This window comes from Haemaphysalis longicornis, unplaced genomic scaffold, assembly GCF_048455015.1.
Source record: "Haemaphysalis longicornis isolate Haplotype H1 unplaced genomic scaffold, Haemaphysalis longicornis Haplotype H1 scaffold_2, whole genome shotgun sequence".
In the NCBI taxonomy this organism is placed as follows: Eukaryota; Metazoa; Arthropoda; class Arachnida; order Ixodida; family Ixodidae; genus Haemaphysalis; species Haemaphysalis longicornis.
Genome location: NW_027526295.1, coordinates 206,087,524 through 206,107,924, shown reverse-complemented (window position 1 = coordinate 206,107,924; position 20,401 = coordinate 206,087,524). Strand labels below are relative to the sequence as shown.

Below are 20,401 nucleotides of genomic sequence, written 5' to 3'. Positions count from 1 at the left end.
AGTGTTTTCTTTTTCCAGTGCTTTAACTTTATTTGTTTGGGTACAGGAACCCTCCTTAGTCTGTGCATGTAGGACGAACTATGTACTATGGTTCTTTTTTATTTACTTCTACGTGGCGAGAAAGGCTAGCATTCTTTTGGAGTTGCTTCTTTCGGGGCGTACGGTGTTGGCTGGAGAGCGAGGGTGAGAGGGTGGAAGCTCGGTCGGTCTTCGAGGACATCCCCTGCTCCTCGCGCGCGGGGTTCGAGAAGTAATGGGCTTGTTTTTGAAAGTGTCCGATTTCGGCCGTCCACGGCCCCGGTGTTCGGGGCGAGCAGCGCGTACTGGAGGCCGTTGCGTGAACTGTGTGCGGTTGGGAGAGCAGGCCAGACTTTGGGGGACCATATACTCAATGCCAACGGGAGGTTGTGTTTTCCTGGAAAACGCGGGCCGGGCGTACGCTACGAGTGGGGTGCACCGCGTTGTGGCGAAGGAACTTGGCCCCGGTGGCACGAACGCTGTAACGCGCATAGGATGTTCGTGAGTGCGTTTGGTGTGTGCCTCTGCCGGCTTCAGCGAACCCAACGGTGCATTCGTGAGTGGTGTCTGCTTCATCCCGTGCGCCCGCGGTCACGTGGTGCCTCGTCAGTGTGGTGAAGGGTCCGTGTGCATAGACACCGACGGATGAGGAGGGGGTTTTCCGCAGAGTGAACTTGACCGGGCCATTAACAGCTGTGCTGACTCGGGGGTCAACGGCATGTACCCCCTGCGCGCCGCCTTCAGCGGGCGAACGTGGCCGGGCTGCCCTGCACCGATGAGGGCGGGACTGGCGGCCAGTTGCGCGTTGCGGCATAGGTGCCTTCTCCAGATGCGGACAATATGGTAGTGTCGTCGGAACTGCACCATGCGTCATCGGCACCACGGCTGTCGTCAGGCAGCTGCCTCGCTCGCTCTGGGCGGCAGCCACCGCCAGCGACGGGTCATCGCTCTTTGGCGGGGCTCTCATCGGGTGCCACGCGAGGTCTACACCTGAGCAGCGCCCTCGCGGTCATCATACCTGCCGGCTGGCTGCTCAAGCCGCATTTCCTCCTGGCTGGTACCCCCCCCCCCCTTCACGGAGCTGCTGTCTCGACGCTACGGTGAGGTCGTTCCGGCACTGGTGCCCACCATCTTCCTTTTCTTGATTGACCACAACGGACGTTCCCCCTAAAAAACTTTCGTGCTCCCAACCGCGGAACTTTGCACAAGCCCCGCAGATCCGCGCCTCCTGAATTTGTAGAAATATTATTTTCGTAGCTCAGCGTAGTTTCTAGCATGCTTGTGTCTTCTCTTTTGCCCTGATTCTTTATAGTCGTAGTGTGTGCTCTTTTTGTAACCCTATGTAGCATTGTAGCATAGTATCGCACTGCATGCATATATTATTACCATTATTGTTCTTACTATAGTTTCGCGATCCCTGTAATCATTGTATATATCAATAGCTTCATTATGTGTATGCATGTGGAACCGGTTACCATGTATTATGTATCTCAGCGTCGCGTGTAGTTTTGCTGTATGTATCATTCGTGCTGGATGGGGTAGTGTTGGTAGAGCTTGTAAACCTTTTGAATGGGCTGGGGACTGAGACCTCCGTGTGCATGCATTCTTTTCTACTCTTCGCCGTCTTTTGCATGCCTGGGCGATGGCCGGTCAACTCTTTTCAGACCGGCGAGGGCATTTAAGGAGAGGGGAGTGTGGGGATCCTGACGCCCAGGCCATTGCGCGATCACTGGATTTGTGCCATCACGCGGCGCTTTTCCCCTCTCTCCTCCAAAATTCCGGCTCGTCTTGGCGCCACTGCGTAGAGCCGAGCCGTCTCTCAAACTTTTGCGTGAGGTGAAGCCTGCAGAGACCGTTGCGGCGATAAAACACTGTCACGCAGCGGGCGCTCCGCCCTGGTAGCGGAGCTAACCTCACCTCATTGGTCCGTTTGAACGAGGCCCGAACCCGACTCTCGCCGAGGACGCGAACGCGCGTCCTGCGCGGGGGTCCGTTCGGGGAGACGCTTCCAGGACGCCGAAGGCGTTGGCCGAAGGTATGTGACGCTTTCTTTACCAGCCGGCTGCCACTCTGTGGCGCCGGCGAAAGCCCACCAGCCCTTCCGGCTGCGGCCCGTGCCTAAGGCTGCTCCTGTTGTCCCTACGCTTGCATATAGTAAGGCCGTACCTACCACTCGACGAACACGCCGTGCGGTACGCGCCTGTGAGCGAATGGGCCCCGTCTCCCTCGCTGCTGCGAGCCGATCCGGCCAGCACGGCGATGCGCGCGCGCACAACAACGTGCGCGCACCCCGGAATTTGCCCTGACAGAAGAGCCCACTGGCTCTGCGCCGACGAAACGTGCGCACTTGCGCGTGGCGCCCCATCGCCCCTTTCATCTAACGGGAAGTACGTACCTGTGCTGTAAATTGTGTAATTGGGACTGTAAAATATGTGGCTAGAATGTTAGTATAAAATAAATGTCTTCCCTCCGTACCCTGGGCATATTCCTTTGTCGCCCCTTTCTCCACCTGCCCAACAGAGGCGGTGTTAAGTTGGCGCGACGGCGTTTCAGTATCGTGAGCGTGCTCAACTAGCTCGAACCCACGGTGGTTCCTCGCGGTGTGCATGAATGCCTGCCTTGTGCAAAGCTAGGGTTATGCATACTGCGAGGTAAAGAGACCACAGGCTTTAGAATTTCACCATTTGCATCAGTAAAACAAATTGTACTGACAGTTTGCAACTAGTGCCAAGGAGAAGCCCTCACCTGATGCCATTATTACTCACGGCATATACCACTAAACCTGCAAAACGTGCGCAAAACGTACCAGCACGTCGCCCTTGACAATCTTGATGCCCTTTTTGGCGGGGTAGAACATCTGAGGCTCGAGCGGGTTGTGCTTGCCAATGTTTATCCACTTGCCATTCCTCACCAAGTAGCCCGTCACAGCCTTGCCTGCAATACAACCAACACACAGTGGTCAATGAATACATCCCCTGCAGACCAAGGGGCCATGCAGACAAAATACAAGTTTGTTTTATTTGAAAGATTTCGTGCTTTATAGTGTCCACTGCTTGTACAGGAGCAAATGATGTCGTATTCACTGAGAAATTAATCAATTCAGGTTAAAATTTTGATTTTCCCGCCAAATCGTGTGTTTTGGTGACGTCTACAATGAAGTCATAACGGCGCGTATTCAAACGAACTTCCACTGTGTCATTCAGGTCTGCAGCCTTGCTTGTCGTTAAACCTCCCAGATGGAGCTAGCATACTCAGCCACAGACCGTTGTTCGCCGTTGCTTTGTTTTCAACTGTATTTATACCTGGCTTGTTTTTCTTACCGTAGAAAGTAATCGCTTCGTGAAACATGGGGTATGCTTGACAAACAGGGTCACGTAAGGCTACGTCGCTTACGCCAATCAGCCAGCGTCGTATAAGACAACTCCAAAGTGCCGGACTGCTGTGCAGCTAAAACAAGCATAGTGCGCCCAGTACCAACAGCAGTGCGCATCGGTACTTCTATGCTTACATGTATTTTCGTAACTCTCACTGTTTACCGCACCATTCTTACTGCTTGAAAATGAATATGCGTTACATCTAGGCGCAAATAGCTCATATGGCAAGCCCTCCCTAATTTGTGTTTGCTCTTGCTGGCCTCAGCCAATCGTGCAGCTGGGCACATATGACACCATAGATTCTGTTGCGGGAAACGAGCTAGTGGGTCGCATGGCCATTCCCGTTTTTCCTCATTATATAGCTTATTTGAGCGAAGTGTGCGTTAAAAGTGGTGTCAGCACGATTCTAACGAGGCAACCTTTCGAATGAACTAAACTTGTGTTTCGTCTGCATGGCCCTTTTAACTACTACTGCACAACATGTGCGCTCATGTTAACTCGTCAAACATAGAGAGAAACTGCAGGCATCTCTGCAAAGCCCATCTGAGTAGAAAAATTATAGACAAGGGATCACTGCACAGTGCACTGAAGCTGTATGCTGGAAACTTAGTCGCATAATATCGGCAGCGTATAGGGCAGTGTTTTCAATGTGGAGGGAAACAAAATATGCAGAGTTAAATTTCCCTCCAAAGGAATTGGTTGGAACATACTGGTGATGGCTGTATTCACATTAGTGCACAAACACACACGCACGTGTGCTATGAAGCCTGGCATTAGTGTTACTATGATGCCGTAACTGCCAATGGATAACTGTATTCACACACATGGTGCAACAGCAGCTGTTTTTTAAGGTGTAAGGAATACGTAAGCAAGTCGTCACTTTGAAAGTAAAGGTAATGATCTTTTTGTAGTTTGATAAATGAAAAAAAAAAAAAAAGAATTGCGCGCTTATCCTCGTTTCAGTCTACCATGAATGCAATCACGCAAGTTGGCCTTCTAAATGTTGCATTACATGCACAGTGCAAGAAGGCTTCGAAGCAGATTTTTGCACTCCTTGAGCTGTTTATTATGAGCGACGCTCTTTAGCAAATCATAATTTTTCGTGTCCATGGTTAAAAATACCAAGAAAATGCCTAGCGCTCATGTGTGCTTGCCTCACGGCGACCGCCCAGTGTCATCGGCGCACGTTTGCAAGCCAAGCATACTCACTTGGGAAATTGGCTAAGACTGGTTTAAAAAAAAAAAAAACCCTCCAGATTTGCCGTTATTATGGCAACACTTGCTCTGAACGAAGAAGACAGGCATAGCATACACGCCTCCAAAGTGACGTCCAATGATTATCACTTCCAAAAAAATGAGAGAAGCTCACACTTATAGAAACAACGATGAAGTAAAGGTCGTTGTGGCAGCAGTGAAGAAGCAAATTGCTGCAACCGTCGACTAAAACCATCATAATGGTCGTGAAGGTTGTGTACAGCTTTGCTACCTTCAAGTCTTACGTGTTGTGCGAGCTGCCTCCATTTCTTGACATAGCTGCTATAGTTTATGGAGCTTTGCGCATCAATTCCACATCAATCAAAACCACGACTTCTAAAATTACAGAAAAAAGAAAAAAAAAAGATGCACCCACCGAGTTTGTGTGTATGGGTCCTGAATGCAAAGGGGTACAGTGTTATCTGTTCATCCATTCGACAGGCAGTCTCGAAGTGTTCTGCGAAAAAGGAAAGGGAAAAAAATGACGCTCAGGTCACCACGGTAAAGTGTCTTCCACACTACGAAAAATATATCCTTACCAGTTGTACCAGCTCGAATCATTCCTCCTGTCCCAAGAAGATAAATCCCAGCTCGTCGCTTTACACTGGAAGCAGGCAGGCAAAATTGGCACTGGTTAAAGCTGATGTCTCGTAAAAAACAGCACAATCAGAACTGTGTCAGACGCACAAATATAATAGCCAAGCGGCATAAAAGGCAACCATTATGCTGTTATGAAAAATGGGAACATGTCACACAAAGAGATCATGCAGTTTTTTCCTTCACTTTTGATGGCTTAACTGCCTGTGCCTCTTATACTGAAATGGTGCTCGTCGGCACTGGAACAAAAATTTAAAATTTTTTCAAGGTTTTCAAGAGCACTTGAAAAGTTGGGGCTTTAAAAATCCAATTCCAATGGACAGACAGACAGATAGACAAATGGGGGGGGGGAGTAATGAGACAGAAGAGAGAGGATATTTGGTACGAGCTTTGCACCTCGAAAATCGAAAGTGCGGATGGCATTTCAAATTTCACTGTCATGTGTAAACGCTCAAGATAGGTCTGCAAAACATCCAGCCCAAATGGCCCAGTTGACTGCACTGCTAAGCATTTACCAAAAGCTAGCAATAAGGCAAATCAAACTGAACTGCATGAAAATAAAAAGCACACTTCGCTGCCTAAGAAGCGTAACTGAACCATTTAGAAAGTCACCGGTGCACGTCGCAATTTCATGCTGCCACATGAGCAGTACTCACAGCGATGTGTCTCCAGGCAGAATGTTGAGGACAATTCCAGACATGTCAGTCTTGCGTTCTTTAGCTGAAATATAAAAAAAGAAAAAGGGAGAGAAGTGAGAAAAGAAAGCAAAAAGGAAAAAAAAGAATAAAAGCCGTTCCATTCAACATGAAAGCTGTCAAAAGTGCAGAGCAATGATTAGCCATAATGGGCTGTAACGCCATTACCCACTCACCCCTACCACCCAATGCAATTCAAATTTCCCGCCTTCGCAGTGCTTGTGCGCCCCTGCCAGAAACTGCGCCAGTGGAAGTTCTGTCCCTTTTTGTGCTTGCTTTTCCTCCCGCACGTGCCGGCGTTGCACCGCCACTTTTTTTCGCTTATTATCGTAAAAACCAACCCAACCAGCGTTCCTAACTAAATGGACGCGGGCGCTGCCGGTTCATTATGTATATTCTGCCCCAAACGTACCTACAGTTTTCTTTGCGCTAAGCAACGGGGAGATGTATGAGAAGCACCAGCGGTTCACGAGTTTCGAATGCTTTTAACTAAACCGCTTGGCTTTCGAAGCCTGTGAGTTACGTCGCGACGACAGCCGCTACGACAGAACGCCACGTGGCTCTACTTGGGTCCAGCAAGCAAGCTACGACGAGAAGGCGAGCCCCTAAAGTGCTTTGCACTTACAAACGATATTGTGATCGGACAATTCGAGGAGCTGAAGACGCCGAGCAAAATGTCGGCCATGGCTTTGTTCTTTAAGGATGCATTTTAGAGGAAGATGACGAACGCTTTTGCTACCGTACACAACATATACTATACTCTCCTGTTAGCTTTACTTTCAATTTTAAATAGTGCAAATATATCTTATTTTCTGGCTTCCACACCGTGACAGTACCGCATAAACCCATACAGATGCCCACCAGAGAACATTCGGTGTCCCTCATCAAACTTAAAGGAGCCATGAAGAGAAAACAAAAGTTTGTTTTATTCGAAAGATTAGGTGTTTCATAGTACCGTAAGCGCTTTCCCGGAAGCAAATGATGCTTTATTCACTGAGAAATAAGGCAATTTAAGCCAAAATTTTAAATCTCCCGCTAAAATTTCACATTCCGTGACGTGAACAATGGTGTCATACGAGCCGCTCCATGAAACAGATACTTAGTATGTCGACTCCATATAGCACCCACACGCGGGAGTCGACCGAGACGGCGGCCATTTTAAAAATACTAGTAAAACCTAGTGCCCCCGCAGCCCTAGTCATGGAATCGCCTGATCCGGAGAACAAAACTCTCGCCGAGAAGATCGGGCTTGCATTTAACAACCTCACACCACAAAAACGCTCAATGCTTCTAAGTGCACGAGCGGCAGGAGTTGTGGGATACGCGGATGGACCGGAAAGCGACCATTCCGCGATAGCCACAAAAGACGAACACCCAGCCGTCGGCACCGCTGCCTCGTCAGCCCCGTCGCGACGGACGAATACAGACTGGTACGTATGTGCCGTATTTTTATTACGGTTAATAATAGTTCAATTTCAGTAGCAGTATCACTTATGCCAGTTGGCCGGTGTCGTGTATGGAAAGCCGTTCGCGCGAGCTCTCTGCTCCGACCAGAAAGATACGAGCATCAATGCGCGGTGTGTACGACATTTTTTTCCCCCAAGGTCAGAGCGCTTTGACGGCGATTTGATGAAGTCGGCGACGAGTGTCAGCATGTCCCAGGAGTGAGCTAACGTAAGGGTCCCTGCCGTAATCCCTTCCTCGGAAATGAAGCGAGCACACTCGTACTTCCTTTAGCTCTCTTTCTCCTCCGTTTGCAAAGTTCACAAAACGTAGCCACTTGCTTCGCCGAGGTTCGTCGTTGGGCAGCACATGAAAGGAGATCTCCTCACCGGCGGGGATGTCGCACTCCCTCGACGATTTGCCCGTACTACATGGGCATTTCAAAACGCAGCAACAAAATTTCATTGTAAAGTACTCGAACAAACTGAAGTTTTCAGTGGTTGTAAACTGGAAACGAGCTCCTAACAACAGCAGCAAGCCAACACCATTCCGAAACTTCTGCGACGACTGTCACTATCTCGTCGCTGCTTGCTGTTCCTTACTCCCCTCGTTTCTATTTTTACCTTTGCCGGTTGGCGATATGACGGCCAACCTCCTTTGAAGGGATTACGATACCAAGCAAGGTCGCGGCTGTGCGTGCTGGGACGGTTTGTTGGCCCCGAAGAGCCTCGAACCCGAAAATTCGTCTGCGCGACGGTGGCGACGGCGAGATGTTGAGTTCGGCTGGCGGTAGTTTCGTACGCATTGGCATACACGCTTGCGTGTTTATTCGGAACTTCAACCGTTTACTCCACCGTTCTTAGTGTCATAAAAGGAATGTGCAGTATGTTTAACGGGCATATAGTTCACTATGCAAACTGGTAAGCCCTGCCTAACTTGCGTTTGCTTTTGCCGGTCTCCGCCAATCGCAGAGCATTCTCGTGTGACATCATAGGTTCTGTTGCGGGAAATGAGCTGGTGGGTCGCATGGTCATTCCCTTTTTTCCTAATTATGTAGCTTATTTGAGCGAAGTTTGTGTTAAAAGTGATGTCAGTATGGTTCCAATGAGGCTATCTTTCGAATGAACCAAACTTGTGTTTTCTCTTCATGGCTCCTTTAAAATAACAGAATAAAAAACAAAGCCACCAGCTCAAGCAGCAGGCACTGGCATGCCACAAAAGCAAGTGCACAGTCGAGCCCGCTTATAACGGCCGCCGTTATAATAAACGATCGATTATACTAAGCAAGCGCGGCGTGACCACCCTAGTGTGCACTAAGGCAATGGCCTCATATTTGAAACAAAATGAACGAGTGCAAAAGTGTAGCTAGGATACAGCAAATGCCCGACCATGGCAGACGTTCACAGTCGCCACTTTGAACGACTTTCTGTGCGCATAAAGCCCAGGCTGCACTGTACAAGATTGCAATCTTCTCCTTCACAACTTTTCTGATAGCAGCCGACAAAAAAAAAAAAAAGTAACGAAACGTGGACAAAAAAGTACTCATCGTCACAAGTTTCAGTTCCATAGGCTTATTGACTATTCTAGCGCATCAAATGGGCATTTTAGCAACTCATCCACAAAAACAGATGACACAGCACTCGCTACACAAATGACGAGCACCTGTAAAGCAAATCAGCAACACTCACTGAGGAAAGCAGTCGTATCAGCATAGTGCACCTGTAGCACTAGGTACCTGATGCCACTGTTGCCTCCTATCTTGAAGCCCACTCCTGTGAAAAATGAAAAAGAAAAGAGCATACAAAGAATGTTGAGGCAAGCCCCTGCGACACATTCATAAGAAATGTAGCCCTCCGTTTACGCATTTCCGTTTCCATCTTCAACTTCAGTAAAGCTTTGTACGTCCAATGGACAGGTAACGTGCATTTTAAATCAGCGTCTTAATCTTTCAGCTTTTCTTAGGTGCCGAAATGTGTTGGTAGCTTGACACCAGCAACTTCTACGCTGTGTTACGACACACACACAGGAACACAAAAACAGAAAAGCACGAGAGTCTGAATCCAACAAAATGTAATTAGGCGTAAAGGAGCTCTGCTTGAATTGTAATACCTGGAACAAATTAGGCACCAGTGGCATGAAAACCCAGCCAAAATATCCTGTAGACCCCGCAGCTTTGCAACCGAGTGCCCACATGCTGGTATTTTTCTTAGAAATTGTAAGCCTGTAAGCCGTAATCTGGAATTACTTTTACCACTGCTATGCGACTAGAGTTTAAGACACCAATAAAATTTGTGCCTGTGAATGGTTCACAGCCCTCTGAATTCTATACAGCAGGGTACCCCAGAATAAATTAAACCCTGTGTAAATGAGAGTTTTTTTTTGCATCCTGTACTCACCAGCAATGTGTTTGTGAGGTGACTCCTGCAATTCTTGTCCTATTTTGCCTTACTGTCAAAACAGTAAAGCAAAATAGTATTCGCTATCGTGAAATCACAGTAGTGCCCTTTACACCGGACTGAAATCACTGCCACATAGTGCCAGGTAACTGACAGTTCAGATAAAGCAAACTGCAACTGTTGAAGCAAAGTGGCCAGCACTGGTGTAAAAACAGCTATAGAGAAGCTTATACATCTTGCTTCTCGAGAATACATTGCCAAATATTCGATGCTTTTCACATTGCCAAATATTCAATGCTTTTCTACCAAATTATGATTTCAGCCAAGTCCTTTAGTTGAAAGGACATTAAATTCTCTATGTAACAACAGTATAAGAAGCACAAGATGTGGATATTCTGTGCATCTTCTTTCTTTTTCCGACAAAAGCAAATGAAGTATAATTTTTTTCAATTTGCTGCTGTCCTTTTGAAAGAGACGCCTAATTTAACCTAGGATGACTGTAAAATGTCAAAAAGTGAGCCGTACATTTATCGTAAGCGAATGTCACAGTAGGAAGCAGTGCTTCAAAAGTCTGCTGCCCAGGGAGTTTAGATTAACACTCATAAACGTAACAGCAGTAACACGTCAACTTCTTGCAATGGAGATATTACAGTGGTGCCAAGACAACATGTCCACGTAGACAATGCATGGCTTCAGGAGACATTTGGTAGCAAGCTATAATACAGAGGCACTTTTAACAGCAAAGCTGTTTAAGTAAGCTTTTAGTTCCGAAGTTGAGTGCCACCAGAAAATTCATCCCAGCCCAGCACACGTGAGCGTGCGCCTCGTGAGCAGCACCCGGCGTAGACCAGGATTGTGCGTGGGCTTGTGCCAAATGAGGAGCTCGCCAAGTGAGGAGCGTCCAGCGTCGTCCAGCTTGACCTTTGAGAACACTCAGCCCACCATTTGTGGCGTGATCATTCGCATGCTCTTCTATTTGCCAGTTCACGTGCCTTCGTGCCTGAAGTGGGCAGCAAAGACGCCGGGTTTGCGCTACAGATGCCGAGTTGACGAAGCCTGTTGCCACGCTAACATGCTAACAGGGTCCACTTAAGAGATATGTGAAAGCCTGCAGACAAAATGATCCAAGCCTGCTAGTGATGGAGAACTTTCAATGGAAAGTTTGGAAATCCACGTGAGGTGCAACAGCTGGGTCCCTGATGAAGAGAGAGGGGCCGCCGGCTCTGCTGTTTCTCCAGCCTTGCACCACTGGTGCCAGCTGCGCCAATTTTTTGCAATGAAACTTCAGTGAGGCAGATGTGATGGCGCATTCGTGTGAAGGACACACAAAGTGGCACCAGCATCAACACTCAGCACACTTATCTCTTCTCAGAATGAACATTACCCGTATCCCCCATATCTCACACTCAACGAACCAACCAGCAATACATCGATGCTCTTTCGCCATCATGTTTCATTCCCTGCACAGGACGTCTCTAGGTCCACACCAACCCAATCGCCATGGTGGCCCCTCACCCACCTTCGGGCAGCTTGAGTGCGGGAGCATCTCGGGCCCACGCGTAGACGATCTGTGCCCCGCTGGCACAGGTGGGGCCCTTGAAGAACTCCGAGTTGGAGTGGCTCATCTCCCCACAGTCCCAGACTGCCCGCGGGGAGTCCTGCTCCTGGTAGCCCGGAACATCGCACCCGTAGATCAGGATGTGGTGGGCCACGTGCATCGTCGCGTTGGGCTCAAAGCCCACTGTGCCAGGAAGAAGGGAGAGATGGACGTCAGTGTGCCAGCAGCCAACGAGAGTGCGCTGGCAGCGAATTAGAAGCTGAGAAACCCTAGTGTTCTGGAATCGAAATATTAAGATACATGTGCTGGAAGTGCGTATACAGGCACATCACAGGTACGTATACAGGTGCGTATTCTGATCTAATGTGACATCTTAAAGATACTTCTGAAAATACACCACAAAGGAGAATGGGATGTACTTGTATTATTACACATTCCACAAGGTGATCATTCCGAAACATAATTACCAGTCTCATGATGTAGATAACAGATGATAGCAAGTAAAGAGATATGGCTCAAATAACTAACCCCAGGGGTTACACAACGATGACATCAACTTTTCCTATATTTACTGGTGAAAAGGTTACACTCAATTTCACCTGAGCAGCCCCACCCCCTCACACAGATTATCTTTCCGACAGTGTCAGCTCGACTCACCTGGCTTGCAAGCGAGGAAAGTTTTTCTACTGCCCTGATAGGCCTAAATTCATGTTGTAATGAGTAAACACTAACCTGCGTGGTTTGAAAATCCAGGATAGTGGTGGCATTCGGATTATCAAGGGAACGAAAGACCACTGACACATCCATTAGGACTGACTACTACACAACAAAACCACGGCAAAACATAAGACTATCACTGTTCTGAAAACCACAGTCAAGGTTACAAACAACCCCCACTGTAGAAAAAACACGTCCGGTCCTGTCTGACAATAGCATGTAATGAGACACTAATGGCTGGACAAGCATTGTGATATGATCGATGCTCTATAGAGGTTTTTCACTAAGAGACGAATACCTTTTTGGAAGTAGTCCCTCAATACATAAATATTGACACTCAAAAGTGTCTCTAAAATACAACTGCAATTCCAATGCGCCTTTGTTGTTACCAATGCGATATTTGTTACCGCTGTTGGCACGCTATCCAGAACAAGTTTTATGAGGCTTTCCCCTGTAAAACAATTTTTTTCAGCATGGGCATTTTGACAACAACCATGATAGACGCACGAGGTTCGAAACCAGTGAAATTTCATGTTTCTATTCCATTGTTAGGTTCGTGTCACTAGCCTTCCTTCAAAAAAATTCATTCAAAGACCTCTTAATTACTGTTGCAAATATCCGTCAAACCGGTTATCTGGTTATATTGGTTATCCAGATATCAGGTTTCAATAGCCAGTTAATGGGACATTTGAATACTCGGACAGTTGAGGGTGAAATATATTCTGCAAGAGAGCAGCCACAAAAAAGAAATCGGATAAAAAAATGCGATGGAGAAACTGTGACACCATAAAATTGACGCCAAGAAACCTACTCGGGTTCGTAAACATATCTTGCACATATAAAACAGAAATCCAGATATCCGAATATCTGGCAACAAAACCGATTAACAAGACACGATAACAGATCACTCTGGTTATCCAGCTTTCAAATTCAAATTTTCGGTGAACCAAATAATCCGATATCCAGTTTTGCCGCAAAAAACCGGTTTGGTATCGCCCCACTACTCTGAATCCCACACCTTGTGGGTACGGATCTGGCTCGGACAATGCTCCACACGCAGCTGCTGCATCTACTGCGCTGGTGTGGGAGGCAGGGCAAGACGCAAAGGCAACTGACACCAATCTCCAAAGGAGTTTATTCCCAAAACCACCCTAGCGCTCCCGTTTTCAACGTCCTCAATGGGTATTACGTTGCTTGAGCGGCCGGAGTTAAACTCCAGCACTACCAGTGGACGATGGTCAATCCAGGCTGGATGGGAAGACCCGGGTCACACCGCTGCCGCACGCAGTAATGTCACCGCTCGACTCTGCCAACCGCTGGCGCCGAGCGCCACTACTCAAGTCTTGTCTCCACGCTGGCACATCCCTCGAGCTCTGTGCTCACGCCGAAGCGGTCGCACCATCTCCCGGGGAGCAAGCGAACCCCGCCGTAGTTGCCACCCTATCACTGCCAAACCAGGTGCCATCTCGGAGCGCCTCACGTGCCTTGTCTGCTAAATGCGTACCGAGTCAGGATTGTGGGTTTCCACAATTCCCACAACCTTACATTGCCCCCCCCCCCCCCCTCTGTTGCGCATATCTCACTGCACCACTCAATAATTTCAGACTGCCTGACCGCTCTCACTACCGCTTTAGCATTGTCTTTCTTTCCCGCAGCAGAAGTTTACTATTAAGGCCTTCCCCTGGACATGTCAGTGTTGCATGTCCTTCGTCATTTTCTGATGCAATGACAGGCCATTCGTCACCTGAGTGAATCTATTGTTTCATTGTACAGAGGCCTCTTCAATGTAATAAAATGAAATTAACTGAACGCCGAAATATTCTTGGCAGACCACACATTCACTGCACTGCAATGCCAATCAGGGCAGATAAAACATGTCATTTACAACAATGTTTTCATTCTAGTATACAGTAGTCAACCGTTTTTTTTCGGACTCCAAAAATTCGGACTTGCTGTATATTTCGGACTTTCCCGAGGAACCGCCAGTTGTACCATAGGAGTAATGGCTCATGGATTTTTCGGACTGCTCTTTTATTCGGACTATTTTTCGCTCCCTTCTAGGTCCAAAAAATCGGTTGGCTACTGTATTTAAGGGCACAGGGTAAGCCCTATACTTCCCATGCATTTTTGGCCATTTTGAGGTACATTTTTCTCGGCATCTAATAAAGGTATTTACATAACGTATATATCATTTTCTTTCAAATTTTGTGCTCTTTTAACGGTACTAGAATTATGAACATTCTTAAAAAATTCAGTTTTTTATAATTTTTTGTCTGTTAGTACCTAAATTTTGGCATTATTTTAGTTTTAAAAGTTGTGTACCAAAAAAACTAACGTGCATATTTTCAATTCTAGTACAGCAGGTGTGACAAGTTACGTAGGTGACAGGGAAAAAAAATCAGCTCGTTGTCTTGGAAGATATAGGAAATAATAGTACCTAAGAAAAAACATTGTTTTGAGATAATTGAGTTTAAAGTAAAAAAAGAGGTGAAAAAGAATACTTTTTTGCCAAAAACACCACTGGAGCCATTTATTTAAAAAGCACCAGCTTCATAATCACAGTCAGTCATTTTTTTGCTTTTCACCCAGTCGTCGGTCCTTCCTTGACTATTTTGTGCACCATCGTACAGATCTGTTCACAAAGTATTTTGCTTGTGGTCAACTTCTTTAAGCCACTTGATGGTGGTGTTGCACCCAGGCTTTGGTCTGAATGATTTCAAAATGCTGGCTCATGCGTTGCTTCATCATTTATTGAAAGAACAGCATCCAATGTTGCAATCATTAGAGTGTAAAGCCCAAAAAAAATGTTTTTTTGTGCGCAGCTTCGAAGGGCAAATGTGGAAAAAACGTACAACAGGGTCTTTGGATTGCCCTCGCTGAAAAATCAGCTATGCAATGGTTGCTAAGCAATTTTTTCATACAGCTGGTTCCAGAAAAGCATTTTGATCTAAAACTGGAAGTTTTTTTATGAAAAAAAATGACAATAAACCCTGAGAACATTCATAAAAGGATGTGGGCACTTACTACTTGCTTACGAGAAAACTGCTTTTTAGCAAGAAATAAGACTTTTTAAGGCAAGTGTGAATATGGAAAATGTGCACAAGGAAATGAACTTCCCTAATTGCGAAGAAAAACAAAAAGTCATTTTTTCAAAATTTTGCCTCACCCTGTGCCCTTAAAAGGTGCAGCAAAGGCTCAGAGCCTTTAAAGGGTTTACCAATACTTGAAAACTTTAAAGACAGCTTGCTTGATTACTTTCTCATTTTCACGCAGCACTTCTTGTGGTAAGCTTAGCGGAATGCTGAGAGGAAACATTGTTGTAAATTGTTGCCTGAAATTGTCTTGATTGTTACTTTCATCTTATTTATTTTCTACTGACTAATTTTATCAGTTTCACTGGTGAAAAATAAGTATGGATTGTTCATTTCTCTGTTATCTTGAGATTCATCAATTTCAAATTTAGGGACAGTTTAAGTTAATCGTCTGCAACATCGCCCCTTTCGCACAAAGATTTCAAGGTTACTGTAGACCTCACAGAAAATCAAAGCAGAAACTGATGTCCCGCTGGAAATCCTCACGTTTACAGAACCATTTAAATACATTTATTCAGCAGGCACAAAGTGCTAAAAAAGAAAAGAAAAAAGAAACGTCAATGTTAAAATAAAGAGAGCTTCCCAAGAAATCCTTTGTGCACCCTCAAATAAAACCACTGCGTGTTGTTCAGCATGTCATGGGCTTTTGCCTTCCATCTTCCTGAACATTTTGTGCAAGTAGGGTGGGAACACGCGCATCTCTACAAAATAACTCCAATCTATCCGACATTAGCTTCGGCAAGGATCAAACAATCAGCATGTTGCTGGCAGTTTCATAGCAAAGCTGCTGGCATTTGTTCATCGCATGTAATGAACAATGAACTAATGAGTGAGAGGTAAGTATCTACATTAATTGATTAAATTTGAGGACCAATGCATCGACCAGAAACGGGTAGTGTGCTGAAAAATCAACGTTGCCAGTGTTTACATCACATTACACTTGTTAAAGCGCCTTTTTTGTTTTTGTTACACACTAAAATACAGTGAAATTAAAAGCAAGAACATCACATGAGAGTGCTACCCCCCTACCATAATCCAAGTTCAATAACAAAATTAATGAAAACCTCTGCTTTGCTAACAAAACTGACAATGCAGGCTGGTTTCATTTGCACAAAGCAATTTTCTCTCACCCTTTTTGTGTAATGCTAAGTGCGTGGCAGGGAGACGAAGGGATGCAACAGATTTCCACGTGCATGAAGGTACCAGTTCCAACGACGTAACTCATACCAATCGTATTACCTATGTTTTCAATTTGGCAAAACTGCAGTGTACTTACCCACATACTTGTGCTTGTTCGGTGTGATGTGGAATGCCGTGCACAGGTACGTTTCATTCTGCAGCACGCAGAAAGAAAACACAATGAGCTCGAGTTTCCCTAGGCCGCCGACATCAGAACAAAAACCCCTAATTGGTTTAGTCGTCAGATGCGAGTTGTTAACTCCCACAGCGCACATGAAAGAACCACTTTGAAAGAACACAGAGAATAACTACTTTCACATTCGCCTCATGGAAATGCATGCCTTGGTAACATTTTTTTTTAAATTCATTCATTCAATTAGGCAGAATGCAATGGCAACCTAGGTGACATAGTAGAGCAACACAACTAGAGCTGCCTACGATGAGTCGCAAAAAAAGAACCCTTTTAGTAATGTGCAGCCATCCCCCCCCCCCTCCCCCCCTCCTTTTACCTCTCGTCCCGTGGACCTTAGAGTGATCCGAAATCTCAATAAAGATTTACCCATCCAGCCAATGAAGACCCATCTAATAAACGTGTGGTGTGGAAGTTTTTATATTTTTAAGTTTCAACTCAGGACGAAGGATAAGCGTCCATGAACTTTCCTTTACTACGTTGTGAACAAGGCTTCTGTAGCGAAGCCAAAACGTCGTGTTTGTTGTTTTTAAAGTTTTTAACAGTCTCTGTTGGTCGGTGTCTTCGTTTTTACTTCAACATGTCTCCCGACCAGACGGGCTTCCGTCAAGCCCTCAACTTAATGTACATACACGTACAAGGAACGTTAACATTCAGCACCTTCGTCCTAGTGTTTTTAGCGCCATATTCTATTTACTGCAGAAAGTCTGCAACTGTTGTGACGCCCATTTCTGCCAATTTCTTGCACTCTATTTGGAGAAATTAAGCACTTAAATACAGGTATGAGCAACATCACTACAGGCCAGAACTGTTTGGACTCACTTTATTCATCAAAGTGTCAGGCTATTTCAAATTAACCACTTTCAATTCTGAGAAGGCTTCACAATGAAGAACAGGTCAGCTCGCATGAGTCTCAAAAATGATGCCAAAAACAGCACACGTTAATAGTGCGAGTTTACAGCGACATGCCCTAGGCTGAGGAGGCTATTTGTTCTTGCTATCAAGCTTGCATCTGCCTCGCAGCCTGTGCAAAAGCTTGCAGTTGGTTTCTGCAGCTGTACATTTTGTTTGAATGTCACCCTAATTACAGCCAATACCCCGGCATGATTGGACTGTGGCTTGCCATACGCGTTGCAACATTTTTTTACATTGTTACAGACTGAGATAAGGAAAGGAACCAGCGAATGCCTTCAGACACTACTGGGACGTCTAGAACTGCAGCTACACTACCACAAAGTGTTTCAGACACTGCTCTAGCCACGAATAAATGAAAAATCTGAGCGATAATCAAAAAGTGTCAGTAACCAAAGTAAGAAAAGAATTAATTGAGGAAAAAAAGAACGGGAGAGAACAGGACACCTATTTTTCTAAAGCTTGGCATCCCTGAACAAGGGGCCCCTTGTTCAAAGATGCCTTGGTTGTTGTACTGATATAACAACCAAGAAGTCAGAACTTGAACTGAAAAGCCAGTGCTCATCCTGTGTACCCTGTAAGTCATCTACCTATCGCGCTGTTACATGTTTAGCTCAGAACCAACTTGCCCAACAACTTGCTCTATAGAAAAATGTGCACAATTTCACTTGGTTTCGGTTAAGGTAGCTGGCACATCTCTTTTACTTGCTACATTGGTAAAGTTTCACACCCTCTAAGCCCTAATCCAACAATAGCCTGGTTATTTACACATCACTGTCACACACTGAAGCTCATTCTCTCAACTCCAGCCCGTATGAGGTACACCCCCATACCCTTTTCGAAAAGGATGCTCTCACTTAAAGGGACCATGCAGACAAAATGCAAGTTTGTTTTACACAAAAGTTTTCACGTCTTATAGTGCCCCTAGCACTTGTCCAGAAGCAAACACTGCTTTAGCCACTGCGAAATTAATCAATTGAAGATAAAATTGATTCTCCCACCAAATCGATATGTTTTAACGACGTCTGCAATAACATCATAAGAACGGGTCTTCAGGCTAAAACTTGGAGCGAAGTGGGGACTTGTTTACCGCTAGTCAACCTAGAGTGCGTCACCATACCGCAGCCGGCCGTTTTGTGCCTTTGCTTTGCTTTTGACTGTATTTGTACCTGGCTTGTTTTTGTTCAGGGAGAAAATAATCGTTTCGTGAAACATGGTGCTTGCTCGACAAATACGGTCCGAAAAGATGCCATGGCTTACAACAATTGCCTAGTGTAGTCTGAGACAACCCCAAAGAGCCGCAGTGCCGTGCAGCTAAAACAAGCATAGTGCGCACAGTACCAACAGCAGTACGCATCAATACATCCATTTTTACGTGCGCTTTCGTAACTTCCACTGTTTATTCCACAATTCTTACTGCTTTAAAAAGAATGTGCCCCAAATTTAAGCATAAATAGCTCGTTCGCAAGCTTATAAGCTCTGCTTAATTTGTGTTTGCTTTTGCCGGCCTCAGCCAATCGCACAGTAGGGCACATGACATCATCGGTTCTGTTGCGGAAAATGAGCTGGTGGGTCGCATCACCATCCCCTTTTTTCCTAGTTATATAGCTCAGATTATCTGAATGAAGGTTACGTTAAAACTGGTGTCAGTATGATTCTAACGAGGCAATCTTTCGAATCAACTAAACTTGTGTTTTGTCTGCATGGCCCTTTTAAGAGAAAACTGCATGCAGCATTCGGTGGTACACTTCTGCTTTCGTTCGTTTCCATCGAGATTAACTGTGCTTCATGCCGCTGAACGGAGACCACAGGGCAGTTGTGTAACAGCGACACATACCAACACATATTCGAGCCCGGACTAGAATAGCTTGTATTTCAGAGACACAACACGGTCCACATTCTCCTGTAGATGTATACAGAGATCGTGGTCATGCGGGAATCTTTCTGAACAACATAGTTGCACTGAGTGCAAGGCACAAAACATAAAGACGTCAGCTGTGGTTGCTAGCGATGCCCTCATCATACTTTCACTAAGCTACTCCAAGTTGCAGCCCCGCTGAGCCAGCTGAGTATTGATCCGATTATATAACCGGGTCGATGTCACTTCAACGCAATCGTGGCGTACGTCGAAATACTACCTCAAGGATGATTCGAGTGAACGTTATCAACGTAAAAAACAGCCCCTAAAAAATACGCCTGATTCAGTTCTGATCCAGAGCGGGAAGTGAGCTGTTGCGAATTGTCATACAGATACGTTGCTTACGATCACGCAGAAGGCGCATCGTTGACTTCAAAACAAGCTCAATGAAGGACAGCTGTAGAGGCCTATACGCTGTAACCATATGGGCATTTCGAGGGTACAACCGCGAATTACCGTCGCAATTGCGTTAAAACAACGCGTGACGCGTCCCTCACTTTGAATGGATGCGCCGAGCCGGCGTGTGACAATTTACAGACTTGTGTACTTGGGCCAGCATGACAATTGGAGGCAAAAACGGGAGCGTAGATCTCAGATGAACCCTTTACCTGCGTTGGCCGAACGTGGGGCATCAGCAAAGGGAACTTGGTTACTGCTGACGCGGTCGTCGACATGCACACGACCGTGACACTCACTAAAAGCACTAGGCGAACAGAAACGCGCTCCATTTCCTTGGCGTTGTCTCAACAGCTGTTCACATCATAGGCGCAGATCTACCCACCGCCATCAAAGAACGAAAGTACAAAAGCAACACAAACAGAGGACGCAATCGATGATGATAGTGATCGACGTAACGTCAAACGTCAAAAAACTGTCAACATTATTCGTTTTGAAATATTACTTCTCAATTTAAATTGGTTATTTTACTAACTTGAAACATATGAGTTAGTTCGAAATTACGGGAAAAAAATTGTTTCTGTTGACGACCAGGCGACCAGTTTGACGTGACGTCACAGTAGCCGCTGCTTCCGGCGCTAGCGCGCGGCTTTCGTCGCACA

At 45.9% G+C, this 20,401-nt stretch overlaps 1 protein-coding gene across 1 annotated transcript in view; it reads right to left on the bottom strand.

The window, feature by feature from the left end:
• The window catches only part of Phm (Peptidylglycine-alpha-hydroxylating monooxygenase), a 30,584-nt gene extending 10,423 nt beyond the window's left edge, over positions 1-20,161 (bottom strand). Inside the window, exons 1-8 of the mRNA XM_077699180.1 lie at positions 19,952-20,161; positions 16,421-16,478; positions 11,297-11,518; positions 9,070-9,153; positions 5,900-5,963; positions 5,186-5,250; positions 5,023-5,103; positions 2,825-2,952 (exon numbers count right to left, since the gene is read on the bottom strand). Of these exons, the coding sequence (XP_077555306.1) occupies positions 2,825-2,952; positions 5,023-5,103; positions 5,186-5,250; positions 5,900-5,963; positions 9,070-9,153; positions 11,297-11,518; positions 16,421-16,478; positions 19,952-20,071 (822 nt within the window). The 5' untranslated portion in view covers positions 20,072-20,161. The remainder of the gene's footprint in view (positions 1-2,824; positions 2,953-5,022; positions 5,104-5,185; positions 5,251-5,899; positions 5,964-9,069; positions 9,154-11,296; positions 11,519-16,420; positions 16,479-19,951) is intronic.
• Between the last annotated feature and the right edge of the window lie 240 nt (positions 20,162-20,401).